The following is a 25,223-nucleotide window of genomic DNA, read 5'->3' as shown; positions in this document are numbered from 1 at the left end:
CCCACGGAAAAGCGCTGAGCCGCAGGGTCTGCTGATCTCCGTGGTGTGCAGACTCCCACCGCGGCCGATTTCAAGCTCCTGAAGTAATGTCACCAGGAGCCAGTAGTAGGAGCCGACCCCAGCGCACCACCCGGTGGGTGGCACCCTCCAGTGGAGTCCAGGGCGTGGGAACCTCTGCGTAGTCGGTGCCCAGACAGATGAGGAACCGAGGCCCTGGGGCCTCGCAGCAGCGGTCAGGGGGAGGAGAGTTCCAGGCAGGAAGAGGGGGTCGTGCACACCTCCTCCACCCAGTGGCGTGGAAGGGGGAGGCTGGACAAGCTGCTGCCGCGTCTGGTTCCCCATCACCGCGCCTCGCCGGTCACCTTTGCAGGGCTGGGGCTCTGTCTTATAAAGCGGGCAGGTTCCTAGCAGAGCCTCCTTCGCCTGTGCAGAGGGCCGCAGAGGCAAGGGTGGCGTTACTGAGGAGATGTCGTGACCGAACCCATTCTGGAAAAGGACCATGCCTGCCAAAGCCACCTTGGGGTGACCAGCATAAAACTGGGGGAATGGGATTTTTTTTTGGCCCCGGGAAATGTTGGGGTGTGGAAGGGCACCTCCTCTCTGCCCCAGGTGGGAACTCGGTCCCAGGAGAGCTGCCCATTTCGTGACCCTTCCCGTGAGACTCTAGAAGACTCCCTCCTGCTAGATCAGGGTCATAGCAGCGGAGAACAATGCTGGACAGGCCAGGCGGGCCCTGCGCAGGGGCAGGGGGTCTGGGAGCGCGTCAGAAGCTGCCGGGGCCTGTCCTCCCTGAACTGGGCCACTGGTGGGGCCTTTAATCTCCCGCCTTCCTCTCCGGGCCACTCGCATCCGCCCGCCTCTGCCCCTTCCCAGCCCACTACCCCCAGTGCAGCAATTACGGCGCTAATTAGGGCGCTTTGATCATCTTTAGAAATGGCCGCGTTGGGGAGGGACACTGCCAAGCAATTAGGGACAGAGGAGCTGGGAGCTCTGGCACCTCCTTCGGGGGTGGGTCAGCCCAGGACCCTCAGATACCCCCTGCCCTCTTCCCTCAGGAGTGTCTGCCCCCAGCATAGCTGTCAATTCCTTAGGAAGTCGAGGCAGATAGGACGCCCCCCGCCCATCTGAGCCCTGGAGATGGGGCCAGCCCCTGCCCACCAGCCCCCCTCTGCCTGGCCCCCAGCCCAACCGTCAGCTCTTCTGGCCTGTCCAGGCCCCTTTGATGGAGCCGCAGAGACAAGGGCTCCTTTGACAGAAGGGGGGGCCGTAGAGCCGGCTGATGAGACTTCAAAGGTGAGGGTCGAGCCCACTACACTGCGCCCTCCTCCCAGCCTGGCCCCCTCCCGTGTACGCCCCCAGTCTGTCCTCTATATAGCCCCCCAAGCGGCACTGCCCTGTGGGCTCCAGGAGCTCAGGGCCAGGTGAGGGACGGCCGAGGCAAGGGGGTAACTTTGATGGGAGAGAATAGGGTCAGATGGTTTGAGGGACGAGAATCCAGTGGCCAGGACAGAAAGGCAGCGCGGGAGGCAGGCACCACAGGGTGGACCCTGAGGGTTGGCGCCCCGGCTCCTGCTCACCATGCTGCTGGCTGTGCTGCTGCTGCTGCTGCTGCTGCTGCCCCCCCCAGATGCACGGTCTGCCCACGGGCACCCACTGTACATGCGCCTGCCCCCCAGCACCCTGCAAGGTGAGCCCGGGCTGGTCTGAGGGAGCAGCCGAGGTGGGAGGGCCAGAGGTGTGGGTCCAGGGCTGGGGAACATGAGCTCATCCCTCCCATTCACAAGGACCTCTGGCTCCTGCTGTCCGCCCTGCCAGGAGAAGGTCTCCAGGAGCCTGGAAGGCTGAGGGAGGATGAGGATGCAAAGGGCGTGCGTTAGGGAAGTCACCAGGCTTAGCAGGGCTGTAGGGACCAGCGCAGCATCTTGGCTCTCTGGGCCCGAAGGTAGGCAATTCAACCACAGTCATCTGTGTTCATAAGTCTGAGTTCTGCAATGTGAGCACCTTCAGGGTGCTGTTTTTCCTTCGAGGCTTTTAAGGAAAGGCCATTTTCAAAGATTCCGGCCCAGCTCCGTTGAATTACAGAGATATCTGGGGCCGAGAATCCAGAGGCATCTGCTCTGAGCGTTGGCCCCTGGGGTCTTGGGGCTCTCTGCCCCCCCATTGTGCTCCGGCACTCTCGGGAGCCAGCCTGCTTCCCCGTGGGCCTCCCGAGGCAGGACTCCAGGCTGGGGCGGGGAGGACAACCCTGCGTGACTTGTGCCCCATGTCCCAGCAGCTCTGTCAGCCCAGGGGACGAAGGCACTGCAGGCTGCCCAGAGGAGCGCCCAGTGGGCAGTGAACCTCGCGGCGATGGAGATCCAGCACAGGGTGCACGAGTGCCAAGGCTGTGCCAACCGCACCACCCCGTGCCCCGGTGAGCTCGCGCTGACTGCTCTGGGCCCATTCTCCTGTCCGCCCCCCTCTCCCTTCAGACTTGACTCCCTCTTGGAGACAGAGACTGGGTCAGGCTGCAACCAAGACGAGGCTTATGAAGGTCCCTGGGAGTGGCAAGGGTACAGCAGGTTGGGGCACGGCTCCTGCAAGGATGCAAACAGCCTGGGCTCGTTTGGTGAACAGTGCGAAGTTTGCAGCTGCGGAATAGACCCCGAGGGGAACGAGAGGGCTTTGGCCCAGCTTGGGGCGTAGGAAGGAGGGAGGGTGGCAGCGAAGCCCAAAAGCTTCTTTCTCAGCAGGACCTGGGCGACCGAGGCCTCAAGACCCCCTCTTCCGGGACCCACCTGAGCCAGGTGAGGCTGAAAAGTTTCCAGGGGACAGGGCTGAGAGCAGGCGAACCCTGGAGGGGTCTCAATGGTGAAGACGGCCAGGATTTGTCCCTTGTGACAGCGCATCCGCCTTTCTAGGGCCCTGTGGCGAGAGGCGCCCAGGCACTGTCAACGTGACGCAGGCTCATGGTCGCATTGTTGGGGGCAGCGCGGCGCCGCCGGGGGCCTGGCCTTGGCTGGTGAGGCTGCAACTCAGCAGGCAGCCTCTGTGCGGAGGTGTGCTGGTGGCGGCCACCTGGGTGCTCACCGCGGCGCACTGCTTCGCGGGGTACGTCCCGCCCACAGCCCCCTGCCCAGCCTGGGTCCCCAACTCAGGGTCCAACTCCTCCCAGGTTGTTGGGTGGGTGACAACGCGAGGGCTGGTCTCTGCTGCCCTCTGGCGGCGGCTGACCCCCACCCCGGCTCCTCGCCTCAAAGTGCCCGCGCCGCCCAGGCGCGCTCGGATGTTGGGGACCCGAGACGCACCGCCGCGCGCGTTCAGCCCGCTCCGGCTGCGGCCTCTCCTAGGCCCCCAAGGAGGGGCGGGGGCGGAAACATCCGGGCGCGCGGGGTCGCTGGGTGGTGCCCGCGGGCAGAGGACAGGGTCTCTAGGGAACCGCTGCACCCTTGTACTGGGTGGGTATCACCCGCCGCTCGCCCCGCAGCGCCTCGAACGAGCTTCTGTGGACGGTGACGCTGGCCGAGGGTCCCCGGGGGGAGCCCGCTGAGGAGGTGCCGGTGAACCGCATCTTGCCCCACCCCAAGGTGAGAGGGCAGCCCTCAGGCCCTCCGAGCTGGGGACGGCGCCCTCAGCGCGCGCGGCGCTCACACGGCGCCGCCACCTCCTCCCTAGTTCGACCCGCGCACCTTCCGCAACGACCTTGCCCTGGTGCAACTGTGGACGCCGGTGAGCCTGGCAGGGGCGGCGCGCCCGGTGTGCCTGCCCCAGGAGCCGCGGGAGCCCCCGACTGGCACCGCCTGCGCCATCGCCGGCTGGGGGGCCCTCTTCGAAGGTACGCGCGGGGCCGGGCCTGGGGGAGCCGCGCGCGTGCGCGGGCAGAAGGGCGCTGGGGGGACGGAGTCAGAGTAGGCCGGAGTGGAAGGAACCTACTACGCCCAGTTTTCTTCGCAAAATGCTGCCAGATCTTCCAAAAGAGGAGGAATCGAAGAGGAGGGGACTCTCAAAGTGGGGCCTCCGCGCTCCAGGCCTGAGCCCCCGCCACCGATTCGATTCCCTGTAGACGGGCCTGAGGCCGAGGCGGTGAGGGAAGCCCGGGTGCCCCTGCTCAGCGCCGACACCTGCCGGAGGGCGCTGGGACCCGGGCTCAGCCCCAGCACCATGCTCTGCGCGGGGTACCTGGCCGGGGGCATCGACTCATGTCAGGTACGGGCCTGATTCATCCGAGGGCGCTGGGTGGGCCTCTCCGCAGTGGCGAGACGACAGACTTTCGCTCGACGGTCAGGCTGCCACTCAAATGCGCTGAGCCTCTGTGTCCTCGAGGCGAAAACGGGGACAAGGGCGGTAACCCCAGTGGAGCGCGAGCTGCCTCATCCTGCCAGGTGCGAAGCTGGTCGACGAGCGGGCCGGACAGATGCAGCGTCCTCTCTCTTGGCTCGGTCCCTGCAGGGTGACTCTGGAGGCCCCCTGACCTGTTCTGAGCCTGGGCCCCGCCCCAGGGAGGTCCTGTACGGAGTCACCTCCTGGGGGGACGGCTGCGGGGAACCAGGGAAGCCCGGGGTCTACACCCGTGTGGCCGTGTTCAAGGACTGGCTTCAGGAGCAGATGAATGGTGAGCGCCGGGTTCCTATTGACCCCTCCGTAGAGCGTCCCGCCGACAGCGCAGCAAAAGCCCGATACTGTTTCCGTCTCGCGTGTCGCCAGTCCCCTTCTGCGTCAGGAAAGCCTGTCTCTCCCCGGGGCAGGGCTTTGGGGGCTAGGACCCCAAACGGGGAATGAACTGGCTCTTCCTCTCCCCGCAGCGGCCCCCACCAGCCGCGAGCCCAGCTGCAGGGAGCTCTTGGCCTGGGACCCGCCGGAGGAGCCGCGGGCAGACACTGCCCCGCCCTGCGCCTTCTACGCACACCTGTGCCCGGGGCCCGAGGGTGCCTGTGCGCCCCTGGCGCACCAGCAGTGTGTGCAGCGCCGGCGGCGATGCGGTCAGTCGGGTTCCCGGGGCTGGGCCGTGGGGCAAGGAGCCCGGCCCACCTCTGAGCGCCGCTCACGCCCTTGTCCCCCTCGCAGAGCTGCGCTCGCTGGCGCACACCCTGCTGGAGCTGCTGCGGGGCGCGCAGGAGCTGTTCGGCCCGCGCCCGGGGATGCGGCGCCTGGCCCCGGCCCTGGCTCGCCCTGCTACGTCGCTCCGGGGGCCTCGCAGGCACCCGGCACGCGAGCAGCTGCTGCACCCAGGTACCCCGCGCCCTCGCAGCCCAGTCCTGGCCCCACCCCTGCGCTGCAGAGTCTTTCCCCTAATCGTACTTCTCCCCAGGTTCGCGGGCTGCCGGCATGCAGCTCCCCAAACCGAGGCCTGAGCAGCGCGGGGACGCGCATGGTAATGACGCCCCCTGCCGGCCATCCCCAGGGGTGCAGGCCAAGGGCTGGCGCAGGCCGGGAGGCGATTCTCTGGGATCTGCACTGGGAAGCAGTTACCCCACGGGGCAACGGGCAGACCCGCTCTCCCCCTTCCCGGAATCAGAGGGATAACTCTTTGGGGCTACTTGTGACTTTGGGCTCTCATCAGTGTCAGGAAATGCTCGGCTTTGAGTTAGCACTCAACTTCTCTGAGCCTCAGTTTCCCCATCTGTAGCATGAGGCGATGTCTGCGCCCTGGGGGGAGGGGATGTCCTGAGGTACCGGTGGGAACCCACCCCAGCTCCATGCTGAGTCGGTTCTGTCATTCCTGGGCCTCTCCCTTCCCGCAGGCTGTCCTGGCCTGGAGCCGCTGAGGCAGAAGCTGGCCACCCTCCAGGACGCTCATGCCTGGATCTTACAGGTCCCCTTGGAGCGCCTGGCCATGGACTTTCAGGAGGTGAGTCCCTAGGCTTCCCAGACTCCTTCACGGCGGCCTCGGCCTCGGAAGGCTGACCTGGGTCAGCCCTGATGGGCAGCGGGGCACACCAGCAGGGGGGAGGAGGGGCAGGTGGGGAGTCCAGGAGACAGGGATGGAGAGGGCACCTTCCTGTGAGCTGGGGTGCTGGGCAGGTGCCAAGGGGAGAGGCGGACGCGTGAGTAGAGGGGCTGTGAGGGTGTCCAGGTGTGCAGGAAGTGTGCAGGGTTGGGGGGGTTACGGAAGGGGGAGGGTGTGAGGGAGCCAGGATAGTTTGGATGAGAGTTTGGGGGCCAGGAGTAGAGGACCAAGAGTAGGGTTGCGGGCCATTGAGTGCCCTCCTCCCTCTGCAGGTCCTGGCAGATCTGGGCTCCAAAACCATAACGGGGCTCTTCCCAGCCTGGGTTCGGGCAGGCTTGGGGGGCCGGTACGTGGTCTTCAGTAGCCTGGTGGGCCTGGAGCCGGCCACACTGGCTCTCAGCCTTCCGCGGCTGCTGGTACAAGCCCTACAGACCTTCCGCTTGACCGCTCAGGCAGAGGCAGAGCCCACGGGAGCCCGGATGGGTATGAGACAGGACTGGCGGCTGGGGGAGAAGGGGAAAGACCCACCCCACTCATAGATCCCCCCGGCCAGGCGGCCGCGAGCCCTGTCTGGGCTCCCAATCCGTGGTCAGGACCTGCCGCTCCCAGGGGCTGAGTGTTCAGGGAACATGATGGCAAACTGCCACTGCCACAGTTGCTTGAGTGTGTGGGGCGGGACAAGGGTCCTGGGCCCCATCTGTCTTCCCAGGTGTGCCATCAGAAAATCACAGTTGCTTTAATAAACATTATTTATGATCTACAGAGAAAATTCTGGAGCTTTCTTGGAACGGGAACAGGGTGGGTGGATACTAGCTCTCTGGGAGTGGCGCCCACGTAGGGCCCAGCCTCCAGAAGCAGTTGGCAGAGGTCACGAAGACACTGGAGAGTGGCTGCTAAGCCCCCATCTGAGCAGACCTGTCTGCCTCCCAAGAAATCGCAGCAGCTGACCTGCCTGTCACCACTCCGCTGTCCATGGCTGACTAGTACTGTCCCCAGTGTCCAGCGCCTCCCCCCAGCCCTCGCCCCCACCGCTAACTGTGAGGGGCACTAGCCTGGAATCTTTGCCTCTTGTCCTTGGGCTCCTGCCCAGCTGGCCAGTCCCTGTCCCCAGCCCCCTCATCACCTGCCCCCAGTTCTCTACCCTGCAGCAGAGCAGAGAGGTGTCGGATTGCATTTCCCGCTGCCTCTTGCCTTTGCCCCTCCACCCCCACCCTGCACCTGTTCCCTCTACCACCCGACCACATTCCCCAGCCCTGTGGACAGCAGAGGCAGATGCAACACCTAGTCCAAGGGACAGGATGAAGGGGCCTGTGCTTTCCCTGGGGCTGCTGGCTGCTCTGGTCATGTGTGGTAAGAGTGGACATCGCCCCACTATGGGGTGCCCGCCCAGGTTCCCCACTGCATGGCCCCCTCCTTCTCCTCCTACATGGTACTAACCTCCCCCAGCCTCAGGCCCCCTCCCATCCTCACTGCCGTTTCTCCTGGAGGGCCCAACCACCAGAGCCCTGCTCCGGGGAGCGGTTCAAGCCCCCTACTCAGCCCAGCCCCATCGCCCAGCGGTACCTCAGGGGACCTTCCTCCCGGGGGGCCCCCGCCCGGGGCCTATCTCTGTCACCATCATCCCCAGGCTGGGGCCTGAACGAGGAGGAGCGGCTGATCCGGCACCTGTTTGTGGAGAAGGCCTACAACAAGGAGCTCCGGCCGGCAGCACGCAAGGAGGAGAGCGTGGAGATCTCGCTGGCCCTCACCCTCTCCAACCTCATCTCCCTGGTGAGCAGCCCCTCCGTGTCTGGGCTGGGGACGGAGGGCAGGGACAGCTTCCTCGAGGCCTGGTTGTCTCCCAGACAGGGATGGCCATGGAGGAAGCTCGAGGCCCCAGGCCGGCCTAAGGAAGCACGCCCTGGCCTCTCTCCATGCCCCATGCTGCCCCCAGGCCTCAGGCTGATGTCCCTTCCCTTCCAGCTGCAGCTCTGGGGTGGCCCCTCAAATCAGACCCATGACACACTTCAGGAGGCCAGGTGCCCTTTCTGCTCCCCGATCCGGGAAAGGAGTCTCGTTGGACCAGTTGCCATGGTTTCCCCTGGGTGGCGGCTTGGAGGAGGTGCCTGGTGAATGTGCAAATGAAAGAATGTGCTATTTGATTACAGAAAGAAGTTGAGGAGACCCTCACCACGAACGTGTGGATTGAGCACGTAAGGAGAACATCCCACGCAGAGCCAGGGGGTGAGGGGGTGCAGGGCTCAGGCCCCCCTGTTCCTGCTTCTGCTGGGGGATCCCCACCCTGCCTCAGACACCATCCTCTAGGAGGGCCTGGCCCCTGCCCGCAGAGAAGCCACAGACTCGGCTGCCCTTCCCCATGCTGATCAGCCCAGAGGAAACTTCAGGCAGATCAGCATTCTCCATCTGCTGGAAAATCATCACAGCTTTCTGATTTTATTAGACGACACTCTCTGCCACGTATCAGAAGTTCATAATACAGACAAATCTACAACCACAATGGAAATAGTGCTCACCGAGTTGTGCAGTGCACATCCTACGCAACTGTACATGACAGGCCTGAGTCCCCACTCTGTATCCACCTCCCCCAAACCTCTTTTGCCACAACCTCAGACCCTGTCCAGTCTCCATTCAAGGAAGTGGAGAGAGTGAGGGAGCCGGGACAGCAGAGGAGCCAACTGCTGACATTCCTTTCTGCCTCCAGGGCTGGACAGACAGCCGGTTGCAGTGGGACAAGGAAGAATTTGGGAACATCAGCATTCTGCGCCTGCCCTCTGACATGCTGTGGCTCCCGGAGATTGTGCTGGAGAACAAGTTGAGCGGCAGCTCTCCCTGGCAGCCCTCCCCGGCCGCCCCTGTCACTCGGCCTCGCTTCCTTACATGCCATGAGCCTCCCTCTCCAGACCCAGGCTTCCGACCGCCCTCCCTGCTCTGCCTCCCCCAGCCCTGCCATTCCCAAGCTGGCTGGTGCTCACTGTGGCCCTTGTCCCTGTCCCCCAGCAATGACGGCTCCTTCCAGATTTCCTTCTCCTGCAACGTGCTGGTCAGTGCTTCGGGCTATGTGTACTGGCTGCCGCCCGCCATCTTCCGCTCCTCCTGCCCCATCTCCGTCACCTACTTCCCCTTCGACTGGCAGAACTGCTCCCTCAAGTTCAGGTACACCCACTTATCCAGCCACCCCTCCCTCCAGGGCGCCCCGCCAGGGGCCAAGGCAGGCAGATGAAGCAGCCTCAGGCAGACCCCGCCCCACCCCCACTCTGTCCTGATTAGAGTTGCCCTCCCCTCCGACCGGCCATGAACTTCCTGTGCCAGCCTTTCCCCATCGGTGGCCCCAGCCAGTGGCTGAGGACCACCCTCTGCCCACTGCCTTCGCCAGTTCACTCAAGTACACGGCCAAGGAGATCACCCTGAGCCTGAAGCAGGACGAGGAAGACGGCCGCGCCTACCCCGTGGAGTGGGTCATCATCGACCCCGAGGGCTTCACAGGTGCTGGCGGGTGGGCAGGCCCCTCACTCCCTCCTCCCCGGACACACCCACAGTCTCACTGATGCCCCGAGGTGCAAGCGTGTACACTCACACTTACTGACGCAAATCCAACACATTGAAAGGAAAAGAGGCCCAACTGGGAGGATTGCGTCCCAAAGGCAGAGACAGACAGGCACCAGAAAACCCTCTAGGTCTAAACAGGGTCACTGGGGATGGGGGTGGCTGACAGATGAGGGGGGTGGTTAGTCTTCCTGTCCCCGGAGAGCCCAGGGTTGCGGTTGGGGCTTTGATTGTCATCCCAATAGGGCGCATGTCACCCCCTCCCAATGCCCCCACCCCCTATCTGTGACCAGGTTCAGATCTTTCATGGGGCCCCTACCACTTGCCCTGTCTGTCAGAGGAGCCGCACATCCTGCTTGTCCCAAGGCTGGTACATCATGGGTTGGGGGGGGGGGTCTTACTCTCACTGCCTTCTTATGCCCAAGACTCCTTATTTTAACCACATATGGCCTCAGCTTCTATTTTTTCCAAGGAGGAAAAAAATTCAGTCCCAGAGGAAAATTTCCCCCACACAGATTGAAACTTCCATCTCAAATCCTAGGGAAGGACCCACAAACAGAACCCGAAACCCTCACTGCGTGCCGCCCAGAGCCCCGCAGATTGGCCTGCGCCCATTGGGCGGTTGGCTCCACGAGCCCCTCGTCTTACCCGGGGACCCCACCCTTGGCCCTCTTGCCCAGCCTGACCCCAAGGTGTCCATGTGCTGCCCTCAGAAAACGGGGAGTGGGAGATAGTGCACCGGCCTGCCAGGGTCAACGTGGACCCCAGCATCCCCCTGGACAGTCCCGGCCGGCAGGACGTCACCTTCTACCTCATCATCCGCCGCAAGCCGCTCTTCTACGTCATCAACATCCTGGTGCCCTGTGTGCTCATTTCCTTCATGATCAACCTGGTCTTCTACCTGCCGGCCGACTGTGAGCCTCAGCCCCCCACCCCCATCCCCAAGGACGCCAGAGCATCAGCCGCCTCAGCCCAGCCCCCCACTTCCTCCTGAGAGCCACCTGGGGGTCGCCACTCCCGGGGGTTCCTGCCTAGGGTCCAGGCATGAGGGGCATGTTGCCAGCCAAGGGGAGGGCTCTGTGGCCCTGTCTGACATCCCCCTCATGGTCAGGGCCCCTGGCTGTCTCATCCCTCTAACGACAGGCTTCCCAAGCACCCTAGACTGACCCTCTGTCAGAGAAGCGATCAGGTCTGTTACGGTCACCGTATGTGGCTGTGGGCCTAGCACACAGGAGGCCATCACCTGCTGAATCAGTGGGTGGACAACAGGACCCCTTGGAAGCAGGGTGTGGAGACGCGCGTCCGCGCTCGCCTGGTTCACGAAGGGCACATGCCACCTGTGCTCACTCGGCCCCAGAGTATTTACTATGAGCAGAGCGCAGTGAGTCCCAGAGACCAATGCCACCCGGCCCCTGCGCCTGGCAGACAGGGTAGAAACTGCAGGACTAGGAGAGAGAGTGGCCTGGGGACGGTCTTCCGGAAGAGGCGCTGCTTGAGCTGGAGACAGGTTGAGGGGCACATTGCAGATAGAAAAGGGGCGCAGAGGCGCGGCCACAGCGGCCACCGCAGTGTGCTCGGCACGGCAGGCGGGAAGCGCAGGCCAGTACCCGGCTGGCTGGGGTCTTTGCGTGAAGGGCTGGGACTTGGGGTGTTATTCTGGTGCTCTGAGGACGCCCTGAGCTGTCTGTGCAGGGAGGGACACGTGCAGATCGGCGATTTAGGAGGGCCGAGTGGCAAGGGATGGGCCGCTGGCGACAGCTGGTGTTGGTTGGACTCTTACCCAGTGCCAGGAGGATGAGTGTTAAGCGCACTCTCTCACTAGATCCTCACATTGAACAGTTGAAGAGACTGAGGCACAGAGAGGTTAAGCTACTCGCTTGGGGTCACCCAGCCAGTAAGTGTCAGAGCTGGGATTTGAATCTAGGAGCTCTAGCTCCATAGCCCATGATGTTAATCAGGGCACCTAGCCTTGAGAACAAGCAGTGCAGGGTTCAACGGCGGAACCCTCTGGGACCCGAGGTCACAACTAAGTCCAGACTCCCCCAGGTGGCGAGAAGACATCAATGGCTATCTCAGTGCTCCTGGCACAGTCTGTCTTCCTGCTGCTCATCTCCAAAAGGCTACCCGCTACGTCCCTGGCCATCCCTCTCATAGGCAAGTGAGTGACGGCTCGCCTCGCCCCGCCCACGCCCCACCCACGCCCACGCCACGCCCACACCGTCCTGCCACGCCCCACCACACCCCGGAGCTCCAGGCTGCATGTGCCCCACAGGTTCCTGCTCTTCGGCATGGTGCTGGTGACCATAGTCGTGGTGATCTGTGTCATCGTGCTCAATATCCACTTCCGCACACCCAGCACCCACGTGCTGTCCGAAGGGGTGAAGAAGGTGAGGGCTGTCAACAGCCCAAAGCTGGGAGTTGTCCACATGTCCCCGCGCAGGTGAAAACGCTGCGTTTATGCGCACGGGGGAGTGAGTGCTTCCCAGCAGCGCACGAGTACCAGCTGCTGCCACACAGGCGGGCCCCCACGGGGCGACCCTCCCAGGGGTAATGCTACATGGCAGAAGCCAGTCACAAAAGAGCATAGACAGCGAGGTTTCCTTTCTATGAATTTCCAGGACAGGCAAAACCGGTCTTTAGTGACCTAACTCAGCATGGCAGAGACCTCTTGGCTGAGAAGGAGCTGATGTGGGGACGCCCGAGGCAGCCTTTTTGGGATAATGTTCAGTATCTTATCTGGGGAGTGTTTACACAGACATATCTATAAAACTCCATCTAGCTACACGCATTTAGGATTCACTCATCCCAGTGTATGTGTGTTACGCCTTGATTGAAAAGGTGAGGACTGTGGGAGCGGGGGCGGGGGAGGGGGCGGGAGCAGGGGGGGGGTGCGGGGGGTGGAGGCTGCCCTTGCCTGTCGGGACCACCCAGCTGAGGGCGTTTTAGCAATGCTTTCAGTCTTGAAGCATTAGGAGAGGAGAGGACAGCTCAGCATTTGGGGCATTTTCCTTGCTTTTTGTTTTTCGTGTGTAATTCGTTTTCAACAAACGAGTTCTGCTCTCCGCCGAGACTGACTATGGAGAGTTGGACGCAGCCTAAGTGTCCACCAGTGGGGGATCCGCGCAGGGGATAAATGCCGTCATCAGGCTAGGAGCGCTTCGTGGAGGCCGGGAATGGAGTCACAGACATTTGGACGTGTGAAGGTGACCCATGAAGGTTAAGTGGCCTTCCTGCGTCCCCCTGACCTGCCACAGCTCTTCCTGGAGACCCTGCCGGAGCTCCTCCACATGTCCCGCCCGGCGGAGGATGGGCCGGGCCCCGCAGCCCTGGTCCGCAGGAGCAGCTCGCTGGGCTACATCTCCAAGGCCGAGGAGTACTTCTCGGTCAAGTCCCGGAGTGACCTCATGTTCGAGAAGCAGTCAGCGCGGCACGGGCTAGCCCAGCGCCTCACCACCGCACGTGGGTCCCCAGTGGCTTGGGGTTTGGCCCAGCCGTGGGAGGTGGGGTGGGGGCAGACCTCACGCCCACCTCTGGCCCGCGTCCACAGGCCAGCCCCCTGCAGGCTCCGAGCAGGCCCAGGAGGAGCTCTTCGGTGAGCTGAAGCCAGCTGTGGATGGAGCCAACTTCATCATCAACCACGTGAGGGACCAGAACAGTTACAACGAGGCGAGTAACCTTAGGGCTGCCGTGTACAGATGTTCGAGTAGAGCACTGATCAAGGGTATCCTGGCTTACGGGGGCACAGTTCCCCCCGAGACACTACCGATTTAGATGAAGACAGTCCCAGTGGGTGCAGATTCAAGGCCTCTCAGAGAGGCGGAGCTCCTGCCTAGGGCCCCATAACCGCACACTGGGCCAGGCGTACACACAGGCACACAGCTCCGGACATCCCTCTGGGTCCCTTCTTTCCCCCAACTGTCAATCATTTTTTTGTCCCTGCTCAGCTCCAAGCCTGATACTCCAGACACGGCCCAGACATGTAAAAGGCAGCCTGATATGGCTATTCGATAGTATACAACTTTCTAAAATTCTCTCTTGGGAAAGGGGTGCCTTTTCCCAGTTCACACAGGGGCCAGCAGCAGCGCCGAGTGCTGGGAGGGGGCTGTGGCCTTGCTCTCAGTCTCCTGGACAGATAGAATGACCAGCCCTACCTGTGGCTGGAGGAGGGTCTGGGCCTTTGCTGAGGACAGGTAGCATATCCTCTCCACCACAAGCCCAAGCCCATAGATACACTGAGGCCATGCCTGTCACTGGACCCCAGCTTGGGGCACAGGTCTGTGGTCTAAGGTCCCTCCTTCCCCCACTGTCTCTGCTCCCCCTCCCTGTCCCCAGGAGAAGGACTGCTGGAACCGGGTGGCCCGCACAGTGGACCGGCTCTGCCTGTTCGTGGTGACACCCATCATGACAGTAGGCACAGCCTGGATCTTCCTGCAGGGCGCCTACAACCAGCCTCCTCCTCAGCCTTTCCCTGGGGACCCCTTCTCCTACCTGGAGCAGGACAAGCGCTTCATCTAGGTAGGCCTGCCCTGCATGGCCTGGCCCAGCTCCCAGGGCAGATTTGGGTGGTTCTTTTGGCCTGCAGGGGATGGGCTTCCGGGAGTGGGGCTTGGTAGCCATGTGGACAAGGGTGTCTGAGAAAGGACAGGCTCTTCCTGGGGAGGCCGCCTCCTGGCCCTGAGACTTGAACCCAGATGGTCCTGTGAGGCTGGGGTGGAGATGAGCTGGGCTTCCCCGACACCCAGGAAGAGAGGGAGAAGTTCCACTCCTCCATAGCGGTTTCCTTGCAAATAAAAACAGGACCCTGCTCCCGCGCGCCCAACAAGGTCTGAGAGTGGACACAGGCTGAGGGGTGGGGCAGGATGATTTGGGGGAGGTGGGGCTGGCTCAGGGACCACGGAAGACGCCGCTCAGACTGGCCTTCTGGAACCCCTCTGCGAGGAAGACAGACTCTCCCTGCTTCCCCCTCCCCCAGGCAGGGGGAGAGCAGGTGGGAGCCTCTGCTCCTGGTCCCTCCAGCCCTCCTCCTTCTGTCAAGCCCTCGGCCTTGGGCTTCTGCAGCCCCACCTGGAGCTGGGGTTGGGGGTGCTTCTCTCTCCAGGCCCCTTAGGGAAAGAGGTTTGTGACAGGGGTGGGAGCACCAGGGTTGCAGAAGGGCCTTCCCAGCCCTTTCGTCCTTGACCGCTCTGTCTGGGTCCCTCTGGGAAGCTGAGGACTGGAGCAGAAGAGTTGGGCCAACGGCCACAGAGGCCAGAGGCCAGCCCGTCAACTGCAGTTCACGCGCGCCATGCCAGAGCCCCAGGACTCGGCCCTCCTCCCCAGAGTAGCCCCGCTTGGGCAGCTCTTCCGCCTCCCCAAAGTAGGGTTACCAGGCAAAATCTGTAACATACTTAAACTAAAAAGTCACTCATGTTTATCTGAAATTCATGTTGAACTGGGCATCCTCTATATTTATCCGCTAAATCTGGCAACTCTACCCTGAAGGGAGCACCCACCAATCTCATCCCAAGGGCCAAAGGCTGAGGCTGCAGGAACTGGGAGATGAGGGTGTGTGGGGTACCCCACCTCTGGGATGGCCCCAGTGATCCCTACCCTCTGGGATTCTTATCCTCAGGTAGTTCTGTGTGACCAAGGGAATGAGGCAGAGTGATGTTCTGTCACTTCTGAGATGAGATTATAAAAGACCTCGCAGTCTGCCCCTCCCCTCCCCTCCTCGTCTCTGTCTCTCTGTCTCTGTCTGTCTGTCTGTCTGTCTCCCTCTCTCTCCTTCACTCTCTCTCTCCATCGGATCTCTCACTTTGGAGAAGCCAGCCGGCATGATGAACACCCTGTGGAGAGGCCCGCGAGTCAAGGAACTGAGGCCTCCTGCCGACGGCCACATGAGTGAACCAACTTGGAAGTGGCTCCTGAGGCCCCAGCGGGGCCTTCAGACGAGATCGCAGCCCACGACAGCACCTGAGCCAGAATCACCCAACTATAAGCCGCTTCCGGATTTCTGACCCCCAGAAACTGTAGGAGATAATAAATATTTGTTATTTTAAGAGACGGTGTTTTGGGGGTAGTTCGTAGTGATGTCACCAACCACTTCTCATGGATTTGGTTTCCTAACCTGCAATATGCATGTAAAATAAGTCTCACTGGTGGCACATTGTGAAAAATCGAATTTGCTAGTCGGCTTGAAGGTACCGACATGGGTTCTGCAACATTAAAGGGTAGTTATTTACCCCATTCCTCATTTGTGGGCCTCTCACAAGGCCTCCTATATCCATGCCTGGCGTGATGACGGAGGGGCTTAGAGCAGGTGTAGAGGGCCCAGCTATTTACCTCCTGGTGTACAGGAAATAGGTCTTTGCAGCTCGACCTGTCTCCCTCAGAGGGAATTGGTGACCTCATGAGCTCAGGTATACAGAAGATGATGGAGCTTTCCCCTCATCTTTTGATGGAGCTGAGGGAAAAGACCGAAACTGACCCTACTCACTTCTGCTTTCCCATGTGAATTGTCCATAAATTCGAGGTACAAATTTTTAGGGTTTTTTTTCCACTTAAATAAGAAAACTAACTTGGACTTACACCTGTCAGATGGGCAGGACTGTCTGGCCCTGCCCGGAAGCATCCACCAAGGCTGGAGAGTCCCTTCCTGTCTCAGGCACAGAGGTGAAAGGGGGCCTGGCTTAGAGCTCTTGGCCGCTGTTGTTGCTTCTCTCTGCCACACGGTGGTGCTGTTGGCAGCGAGTCTTACACATTCCAGTCACCGGGTGACTCCTCCGCTAGGTCAGGCCCTGCTCAGGTGTCGGTGAGCCTTCCAGAAAAGACAGCCCCAAAATGCCACACCCGACTAAAAGTGTCCCAAGTGCAGCTTCCCAGAGTCACAGCAGGTCCCCCAACAGCACCCACTCCCACGGCACGCGAGCCCCAGAGTGCTGTGAGGACTGGTCCATTCTCTGAGTGACATGGCACTCTATCTCCTTCCCGCCATCAGAAGTCACACCCACAGGGGCCAGCTTTCTGTGAAGGCAATGGTGTCCCTGCACACTCACCCCAGGCCAGCAGGGCTACCTGCTCTCTTTCAAAGGGCGATTAATCCATTAGGAACGCATCGAGCTGCAAGGAACAGAAAACCCCACGAACCGTGGTCTAAACAGTTTCTTTTCTCACAGAGTAAGAATCGGGAGGGAGCGGCTGCAGCATTGGCTCAGCCGTCACACGAAGCTCTTACAGACCCAGGCGTGTTGCCCCAGGTTGAAAGCTGACTGCCACAGCTCCGCACTTGACATCTATGTTTAAGGCAGGAAAGGGCAGCCGTTTCTGACCCCTTTTATCAGGAGGCAAAAGCTTTCCCCTGAAGCCCCTCGGCCGACTTCTGCAGACAGCCCATTGGCCAAGATGTTATCACATGGCCACTCCTATCTGCAAGGAAGCCTGGGAACTGAGCATGTCCCTGTTCCAACCTCTAGAGTGGAAGGTGGTAATGGAGGAAGGGTTGTTATGATGCCTACAGAATATTTTCTCTTAATGAGTCCCGGACTGCACCCCCCCCCCCTTAACCTTCCCAGGGCAGAAACCATCACTCCTCAAAGATGATGCACCCTCCTGAGAACCCAGGAGACTTGTCAGCCTCTCTCCCAGAGCGGAGAGAAGGGGGAAAAAACAGAAGTTAAATCTTCATACATGGAGAGGTGGCATAATTCACACCAGGGGGAAGTCAGTCTCTACAATCTTCCTCTCTCCCCTACCCCTGCCCACCCCCGGACGCTTGTGGGAAAAGGAAGGCGTCAAGTCAGAAATGCAGCCATCAGCTGGACCACCTCTGCCTGGGTGGTGCTAGGGAGGGAGGTGGGGTCAGTGGTCCGTTATTTAGCAGACACCATTAATGTTCCCTGGCAAAGTGTGGTCTTGGAGGCGAGTCCAGAGGGAGAGAGAGATTGCCCTGCAAAATGGGTGAGGGAATTGGGTCTGAGGCACCAGAGGGCCACGTGGGGAGGAGGGGCCATTGGCTTTGTGAATTCCAGAGAAAGTGGACTAGATGCCGGGTGAGATGAAAGCCTGGGGTGTGGGAGCACCGTCAGGAGGGCTGGGTGTGGGACCTGAAGAGGGACTGATCGCGGGGATGGCAGAGGAGCCATCTGCAAGGTAACAGAGTGAGCGCAGGTGACCAGGAAGGCATCTGCCACCACTGCCGCCTCCCCAGACCCAAGTCCTGGGACAAGAGAAACTGTGGGCCTGCAGCAAGCAGCTGGGACCCAAGCCGACCGTACCTGGATCTCCAAGGACAAGGCGTGTTGGCTGAACCCCGTTGAAATGCCACAGACATCACTTGTCCAGGGGATGGGGAACATGCCCTTAAATGGGGCTTTCCTTCGGCCCTCGGAGGCATGCTGGGGGGTAGGTGTCAGGGGCGGGAACTTGCATCTTCTGTCTTACCCGTGAACTGGGACATGCTGACCCATCTGCCTAGAATAGATAGACGGTCGGAAGACAGGTGGCCTGAGCCTGTGGTCGTGGCCATCGGCTCCTAATCAACCTCAGCCCCACCCTTCACCCTGAACACCAACCGCAGAGTGGATGGAGCTTGTCTTCCAGCCCTTCTGGATCCCCTCATCCAACTCCACGGGGGGCCGCAACTCAACCTCGTGAGATCTCGTGAGATCTCGTGAGCAATTTGGGCATATCCTGAGTCGCAGAGACTAGTGCTGTGCCTGCCACATACTGGGGACTCCATAAGTCTGTGGATGATTTGATAAATACCGAGGCCCCACACGGGAGTCCTTATTCGGGGTCTGTCCTATTCATAAGAGCTCTGAGTTCCAGATCTTTCTCAGCCCTCCTTCCTAGAAAGCTTAAACGGCTGGGACGCACGCCTCAGAAATGAGGAGGACCCTGACCTGGTGCCCTAATTTGTGTTAAGATGTCAAAGCCTGGGGGACATAATGCATCCTTCGTGTAGGCATTTTACCCTTGGCCCAGTGGAGGGACGGACCCATGAAGACATCAGATTGGTGGGAGAGGTTTTGAGTGCTCAACCATGTCGCAGATAAACTCAGGCACAGAACATGCCTAAGCAAAAGGCTTCACACCTCCCTGAATCCTGAGCCACTGGAGGGAGCGGGAGGGAGCCTGCCTGGGCGCTCCGCCTTCTCCCCCACGCTCACATGTCCCTGGTTTCATTCCCAGCCCTCATGGAGGCTGGACCATCTCCGTTGGGGCAGATGGGGCCCTTCTGTCCCCTCCCCAGCCCAGGTAACCTGAGCCTGGCATTGTGTCCATCCCGAAACAGCTGACAGTGCTGGGGTCAGACAGCTGGTGGGGCCGGGCCGGCCGGGCCGGGCTGGCTGGGGTGGGAGCGTGGGCTGTTACATGAGACCCAGAGTCTGCATCTCTCTGCCTCAGACCTGGGGAGCTTCCGTCCCACCCTGTCACTTTGGAGAGCTGTGGCACCATGCACGGGGGGCGGGGGCAGCTCCTCCTCCTGCCGCTGCTGGCTATCTGCCTGGGTGTGGACACGGGGCGTTGGGGGCCTGGGGAAGCCCGGAGCAGGGGATGGAGGGTCTGGAGGGCCACTGGAACCTGTCCCCAACCCCGACTCCCTGCCTTTCCATGTCACATCCTCCCGTGGCCTCCCTCTCTTTCTGCCCCGAAGCCCTCGCACCCAGGCTCACGGCTGTCTGTCACAGGAGCCCAGGGCCGGAACCAGGAGGAGCGTCTGCTGGCCGACCTGATGCACAGCTACGACCCCCACCTGCGGCCCGCCGAGCGTGATTCGGACGTGGTCAACGTCAGCCTGAAGCTCACGCTCACCAACCTCATCTCCCTGGTGAGCTATGGGCCGACGGACGCTGAGGGAGGAGGGGGCCGGGGCACAGGCCCCGGGACCTGCTGGGGAGTGGAAGGGGCTGGCTCCAGCAGCCGGGGCTTGGGGGGCGGGGCAGGCCGCCCAGGGGAGAGGCCGAGATGCGGAACACTGCCACGGAGGCTGCCCGGGGGGCTAGAGTCCTGTGGGACCCAACAGTGGCCTATAGGGACGAACGTCTGCAGAGGGCAAGTGAAGGGGGCTTATACCTCGGTCTGTACCCCAGAACGAGCGAGAGGAGGCCCTCACCACCAACGTCTGGATAGAGATGGTAAGAGACACCCCCGCCACTCTCTTTCCCTCTGTCGGCGCCCCCCACCCCAGGGGCCCCCGGGCCCTTAGAGCGGCCCGCCCCCTCCGCCTGCCTCTTCCGTCCCCGCTGGGCTGGGCTCCTGAGAGCGGGGGCCTGGTAACCCCCCTCTCCCTGCAGCAGTGGTGTGACTATCGTCTTCGCTGGGACCCACGAGACTACGAGGGCCTGTGGGTGCTGAGGGTGCCGTCCGCCATGGTGTGGCGGCCGGACATCGTGCTGGAGAACAAGTGAGGAGCGGACGCAGGCGGGGGTTGGGGGACAAAGGGGCCCGAGCGCAGGGCCTCGCGGGACAAGGGGATTCCGAGAACAGAGGGGTGAACGGAGGTGCAGCCGGGCCCTGGCGGGAGCTGGGGGTTCGGGCGGAGCAGGTGCTGAGCATGGCCTGCGGAGCTGATTCTAGGCCTGGCTCCATCACGGCTGGGCCAGGCTGCCTGGGCCGGCCGCTCCCTTCCCTCTAACTCGGGGACCGAGGACGAGGACAGCTCCTGTAGGAGCCGTCACAAGTCAACGAGATGAGCCCATGAGATGAGCGGGGAAAGCGCTGCCCCGGGCTCCAGCACTGTTATGACTATTGTGACCTTTATTGAAGAGAGCCGGAGAAAGCAGCGATTCAGAGGCGCCCCCCCCCCCCGGGGGAGCCTGGCGGGTGGGCGTGGCAGGGGTTGCTGGGGGAGGTCGCGGTGGCCAAGTGGGGACCAGGCAGCGGTGCGGCCCCTGGGAGAGCTTGGTGTCCCCAGGCCCCGGGCACGCAGGGCAGAGGGCTGGTGTAGGGCGTGGGTCTCAGGCGCGCTGCCAGGGGCGTGACCCCCGGCACCGCGGTCTGTGTGCAGCGTGGACGGTGTGTTCGAGGTGGCCCTCTACTGCAACGTGCTCGTGTCTCCTGACGGCTGCGTCTACTGGCTGCCGCCCGCCATCTTCCGCTCCTCCTGCCCCGTCTCCGTCACCTACTTCCCCTTCGACTGGCAGAACTGCTCCCTCATCTTCCAGTGAGGCCGTTTATCAGGGCGAGGGGGGATTTAGGGAGCTGCCCTAAGAGGGGTCCTGGCCAGTGGGGGACGTGAGGCTTCTGGCCGGGGGCCTGGCTCCGTCTCGCCTGGGGCTCTCGGGCCCAGACACCCGAGGACACCCACGCCCCTCCCTGCTAAGCCCCAGTCCCCTCGCTCATTCTCCTTCACTGCCTCAGTTTCCCTGCCTGTGCCCCGAGGGGAGAAATTAACGCCTGGAGTGGGCAGGCGAGAAGGCAAACACACGCCACCACACATACGATGCACACGTGTGCCGCCACACCACGGGACCACCGCACCCCACAGCCTCAGGGGGGGGGGGGCCGTCTCAGGCTCCTCATCCATAATTGTGGGAAGCAGCTCTGGGTGCGGGTCTTCCCTCATTTAGAGGAACAGTCTTTTCACAGGGAGACCCTCCTCAGTAAAAGGACCCGAGAGGAACAGAGGGGTTTCCTCTGTGCCGACTGTCGGTGCCTCCTGCCCCGGAGGCAGTGGGAGGGAGGGACAGAGTGGCCGAGGACACCAGGTAACCGCACCAAGCTGCGGCCTCTTGGCCCTTCGGCTCGAACTTCCTCGGCCCCCAAAGAGTCCAGGTCCCCCTCGTCTCCCTGCCATGGCTTTGTGGACAGCTCAGAAATGCTCGGCTGCACTTTTTGAGGCAAAACTGCCTACAGTGGCCCTCCGGTGACTGTCCAGTGTGACCTCATGGTTAGGTCTGCACGCACTCAGATTCACCCCCTCCCCCTACCTGTCTCCCAGGTCCCAGACCTATAGCACCAACGAGATCAATTTGCAGCTGAGCCAGGAGGACGGTCAGACCATCGAGTGGATTTTCATCGACCCCGAGGCCTTCACAGGTAACCTCCGCCCAGAGACCCTGCTAGTCTGGGCCGGGGCGGGGTGCAGAGTAAGACCAAGTTCACACCCTCTCCCGTGTGACTCCAGATGAAAACTACGGTAAACCGTAAGATACATATATTTTAAAGGCCCAACGAAGTTGATTCTCCCCCCGACGATCACTCGCATCTCGGGGGCAGGGGGATTAGGTATATGACCTCCCACACTGTTTCTGTCCCTCGATGGCGATCTTTCGGGCACACGCCGGCTGCCTGTAGTGGGGTCACATCGGGCTGCAGGGGTCTGTCCAGCCCACTCCGTGTGACCGCCCTGGGCTGCCGCCCGCAGAGAACGGGGAGTGGGCCATCCGGCACCGGCCGGCCAAGATGCTGCCAGCCGCCGAGGCCGCGGCCGAGGCGGCGGGCCACCAGAAGGTGGTCTTCTACCTGCTCATCCAGCGCAAGCCCCTCTTCTACGTCATCAACATCATCGCGCCCTGCGTCCTCATTTCCTCTGTTGCCGTCCTCATCTACTTCCTTCCTGCCAAGGGTACCTGAAGCCTGAGTGGGGTGGGGGGGAGCCACGGCCCTGGCCGGCAGCAGCGCCGGGGACAGCCGGGAGGGCGCGGAGTGGCATCGCGCCCCAGGACCAGGAGCAGTGGGCTCCTTGTGGGGCGGGGGGAGGGACCGCACGGCAGGGAGACTGAGATCTGCTCTGCGGGCCTCTCCGTCACGGGCAGCGGGCGGCCAGAAGTGCACCGTCGCCATCAACGTGCTCCTGGCCCAGACGGTCTTCCTCTTCCTTGTGGCCAAGAAGGTGCCCGAGACCTCCCAGGCGGTGCCACTCATCAGCAAGTAAGCCTGGTTCTCACGCCTGCTGCCGTCCTCCTCCCCTCCCTTCGTGGACACTACGCCCCCGCCGCCCCCACCCCCACGAGGGACCTGGGGAGAGCAGCCGCTCAGGGTAGTGGTGGCATCTGGGAGCGCAGTGCCTGAGGGCCAGCCCTGCCTCCTGCCTACCCCGCCTGGCAGGTACCTGACCTTCCTCCTGGTGGTGACCATCCTCATCGTCGTGAATGCTGTGGTCGTGCTCAACGTGTCCTTGCGGTCGCCACACACACACTCCATGGCCCGCGGGGTCCGCAAGGCAAGGGCCCTCCCCGCCGGCCCCAGCACCGCCCCGCCTAGTCCACTCACATGCCCTCCCTCTGGTCCCCGGCGCCTGGGCCTATTCCTCCCCTGCCCCACTTAGCAGCAAACTCACCCAGGGTATATCTTGAGGTGTGCGCCCAAATGGTTAATAATAATACCAAGTGCCCACCAAGCAGCATGCATGTTATGCGTGCTAACTTATTTAAAGGTCATGAAGCCCCTATGCAGAGAGTGTTAGTATCATCTTCATTTTACAGATGAGAAAACTGAGGCACAGAGAGGTTAAGTAGCTCACCCAGGGTCGCACAGCAAGGAAGTGGAAGAGGCAGGATTCTGACCAGGCAGTCTGACTCCTGAGCCTCTGTGATCTGCAGGCCGCCTGCAGCCAGCAGCTGGAGCCCTTTGTCACAAATGCAGATTCCCAGGCCCCTGCCACATCCTGGGCCAGAAGAGCAGGGGTGGGGCCCAGGAACCTATATTCGGAACAAGTGCCCTGGTGATTCTGATGTGCACAGAAGTTTGGGGACCCGGCCTCAGAACGGCTGAGCTGTGTCAGGGCCAAGCCCCTGCCCCGCATGTGCCGCCTCTGGGCCTCCAGCAGCATGGTCGCCCAGCTGAAACACCCAGAACATCCCCTCCGCAGGTGTTCCTGCGACTCCTGCCCCGGCTGCTGCGGATGCACACCCGCCCGCTGGCCCCCGCGGCTGCGCAGAAGGCCCGGGCCCAGCTGCAGAACGGCTCCTCCGCGGGGTGGCCACTCGCAGGTGGGGAGGAGGTGGCCCGCTGCCTGCCTCGCAGTGAACTTCTCTTCCGGCAGCGGCAGCGCAATGGGCTGGTGAGGGCAGCGCTGGAGAAACTAGGTGAGGCGGAGGGCGTGGCACTGGGGACACGTCTCCCCGTGGACTCCAGATGAGGAGGGCTGCCTGTTAGCCAGAGCACCAGGCACCACGGATGAGTGCTGGGCAGGTGTCCTGGGTGGGGAGAGAGGGGCTGGGGTCCCTGAGGAGAGGCTCCCTTCCCTGCCTGTTTCTCCTCCATTCTACTCCCAAACCTTCCCCTCTTGTGTGGTCAGAGCAAGGCCTGGAGCCGGGGCAGAGTCGGGAGCTGTGTGGCAGCCTGAAGCAGGCTGCCCCGGCCATCCAGGCCTGTGTGGAAGCCTGCAATTTCATTGCCCGTGCCCGACACCAGCAGAGTCACTTCGACAGTGTAAGCCAGTCTGGGAGTGGGAAGGGGGATGGAGTATTTGGTGAGGGGCTTGGACCTGAATGGAGACAGGATGAATGGGGTGGCCATGATAGGGCAATGGGATGGAAAGAGTTAGGATTGGGGACATCAGGGCCAGGGGAGTGTGGAAGAAGCCAGGTTGAGGCCTGGAAGAAGGTGAGAAGGGCCCAAGGAAGTGGAGAATGGAGGCTCGCTGGAAGACTAAGGATGGTTCAGGGACCCAGGGCAGGCTTGGTACCACCGCTGGTCATCCCACACTCTGCCTCCCACCCTCAGGAGAATGAAGAGTGGTTCCTGGTGGGCCGTGTGCTGGACCGGGTCTGCTTCCTGGCCATGCTCTCGCTCTTTGTCTGCGGCACTGCTGGCATCTTCCTCATGGCCCACTACAACCGGGTGCCCGCCCTGCCCTTCCCTGGAGATCCCCGCCCCTACCTGCCCTCGCCTGACTGAGCCAACCGTTTGCTGTGTGCCACGTGGTCTTGTTGTAGAACAGCTGTGTTGTTCTACTGAGGTCATGAGCATGCTCTTTGAGAAAGCACCCTTCAGGGCCCTGGGAGCCAAACAGACCTGAGAAAAGCTGGAGAAATAAAGAGACGGAGCTGGAGACCTGGAGTGGTCGGGGACAGGCTGCGGGCAGGGCGTGCCGTGGGGGTCAGCACCCGTGTGACAGCGGCTAGCTCATCCTGGCACTCACCTCACTTCAGCCAAGCATTATCAACTCCCATAATTTTTGAAGCCTTAACAACTCTGTTTTATATGATGCCCCCAACTAGGTAAGGCCTATCCCTCTAGGCCAGGGCCTCCCTTTCTTTTATGAGTTCCCTGCAGGCTCCTGAAGGAGGGAAGGCAAGAGATATGTGAAGAGCAGCAGCCAATGCTCTCCAAAGGGCAGCGGCCCTCTCCAGCTGCCATCTCCCTCCCCTGCCTTCGAATGCTGCAAGCTCCCGGTGCCCACCTGCGCCCACGGCCTTTCTGTTCACATGCATTTTTTTTTTTTTTTTGCCATCGATCACAAAAGATTTCATGAGTTTTATTATCTTTTTTTTCATTGTTAAGAGCTCCTCATAGCATCATGGAAAAAGCAACAGTTGCAATATCCCCATGTTTCAGATGGGGCAAATTAGGGCCCAGAATGAGGGGTTTCCCAGAACACTGGTGGCTAAATAAGGTTTGGAGTCCCGAATTCCCCACTCTGACCCAACCTTAGCTACTCTAAGGAAGATTCCATAGCCTGGAAAACAGACCCCTCCTTCCTTCTCTACTCAAAGGCCGGGGAATTTCACTGGCCCCACAGGACGGTTAAGAGCTAGGTAGGGAGGCTGCGAGGCAAGGGAACCACTGGGCTCTGCCTTCAGGGAAGAGCCACTGACCTGGCCTCCCT

General features: G+C 61.7%; 3 protein-coding genes across 4 annotated transcripts; all 3 read left to right on the top strand.

The window, feature by feature from the left end:
• Window positions 1–1,578: 1,578 nt before the first annotated feature.
• On the top strand, window positions 1,579–6,651 carry PRSS56 (serine protease 56). The gene is made up of 13 exons (XM_016134607.2): window positions 1,579–1,687; window positions 2,276–2,383; window positions 2,733–2,786; window positions 2,901–3,090; window positions 3,467–3,566; window positions 3,655–3,814; window positions 4,043–4,185; window positions 4,429–4,591; window positions 4,782–4,958; window positions 5,044–5,208; window positions 5,288–5,350; window positions 5,721–5,827; window positions 6,199–6,651. Exons 1-13 carry the CDS (start codon window positions 1,579–1,581, stop codon window positions 6,463–6,465), a joined length of 1,806 nt encoding a protein of 601 aa, XP_015990093.2. The 3' UTR covers window positions 6,466–6,651.
• A 535-nt stretch (window positions 6,652–7,186) lies between these two features.
• Window positions 7,187–15,460, top strand: CHRND (cholinergic receptor nicotinic delta subunit). Its single transcript, XM_016134613.2, has 13 exons — window positions 7,187–7,276; window positions 7,554–7,696; window positions 8,074–8,118; window positions 8,628–8,737; window positions 8,924–9,079; window positions 9,300–9,409; window positions 10,183–10,383; window positions 11,516–11,627; window positions 11,742–11,856; window positions 12,724–12,928; window positions 13,017–13,135; window positions 13,802–13,984; window positions 15,081–15,460. The coding sequence occupies exons 1-12, from the start codon at window positions 7,225–7,227 to the stop codon at window positions 13,982–13,984; spliced, it is 1,551 nt and encodes a 516-aa protein (XP_015990099.2). The 5' UTR covers window positions 7,187–7,224; the 3' UTR covers window positions 15,081–15,460.
• A 3,433-nt stretch (window positions 15,461–18,893) lies between these two features.
• CHRNG (cholinergic receptor nicotinic gamma subunit) lies at window positions 18,894–24,319 on the top strand. 2 transcript variants are annotated; one of them, XM_016134614.2, is made up of 12 exons: window positions 18,894–18,957; window positions 19,138–19,277; window positions 19,540–19,584; window positions 19,744–19,853; window positions 20,457–20,612; window positions 21,390–21,487; window positions 21,816–22,016; window positions 22,207–22,321; window positions 22,499–22,613; window positions 23,262–23,478; window positions 23,691–23,824; window positions 24,119–24,319. In XM_016134614.2, exons 1-12 carry the CDS (start codon window positions 18,903–18,905, stop codon window positions 24,290–24,292), a joined length of 1,560 nt encoding a protein of 519 aa, XP_015990100.1. In that variant the 5' UTR covers window positions 18,894–18,902; the 3' UTR covers window positions 24,293–24,319. The 2 variants fall into 2 exon arrangements, with proteins under 2 accessions (XP_015990100.1, XP_015990101.1); XM_016134615.2 differs by lacking the exon at window positions 20,457–20,612 and having other exon boundaries at window positions 24,119–24,292.
• The last annotated feature ends 904 nt before the right edge of the window (window positions 24,320–25,223 follow it).

The sequence above is a fragment of the Rousettus aegyptiacus genome, unplaced genomic scaffold, assembly GCF_014176215.1.
Source record: "Rousettus aegyptiacus isolate mRouAeg1 unplaced genomic scaffold, mRouAeg1.p scaffold_m13_p_2, whole genome shotgun sequence".
Lineage (NCBI taxonomy): Eukaryota > Metazoa > Chordata > Mammalia > Chiroptera > Pteropodidae > Rousettus > Rousettus aegyptiacus.
This window is presented reverse-complemented; position numbering and strand designations above follow the sequence as displayed.

Bases quoted from the DNA above. Each gene is read 5' to 3' on its own strand.
- CHRNG (XM_016134614.2), top strand. From the start codon at position 18,903: ATGCACGGGGGGCGGGGGCAGCTCCTCCTCCTGCCGCTGCTGGCTATC. The intron at 22,322-22,498 runs GTAAGCCTGGTT...CCCGCCTGGCAG, and splicing joins GCGGTGCCACTCATCAGCAA to GTACCTGACCTTCCTCCTGG. The intron at 23,479-23,690 runs GTGAGGCGGAGG...TTGTGTGGTCAG, and splicing joins GGCAGCGCTGGAGAAACTAG to AGCAAGGCCTGGAGCCGGGG.
- CHRND (XM_016134613.2), top strand. From the start codon at position 7,225: ATGAAGGGGCCTGTGCTTTCCCTGGGGCTGCTGGCTGCTCTGGTCATG. The intron at 12,929-13,016 runs GTGGGTCCCCAG...CCGCGTCCACAG, and splicing joins CCAGCGCCTCACCACCGCAC to GCCAGCCCCCTGCAGGCTCC. The intron at 13,136-13,801 runs GCGAGTAACCTT...CCCTGTCCCCAG, and splicing joins ACCAGAACAGTTACAACGAG to GAGAAGGACTGCTGGAACCG.
- PRSS56 (XM_016134607.2), top strand. From the start codon at position 1,579: ATGCTGCTGGCTGTGCTGCTGCTGCTGCTGCTGCTGCTGCCCCCCCCA. The intron at 1,688-2,275 runs GTGAGCCCGGGC...ATGTCCCAGCAG, and splicing joins GCCCCCCAGCACCCTGCAAG to CTCTGTCAGCCCAGGGGACG. The intron at 3,815-4,042 runs GTACGCGCGGGG...GATTCCCTGTAG, and splicing joins CTGGGGGGCCCTCTTCGAAG to ACGGGCCTGAGGCCGAGGCG.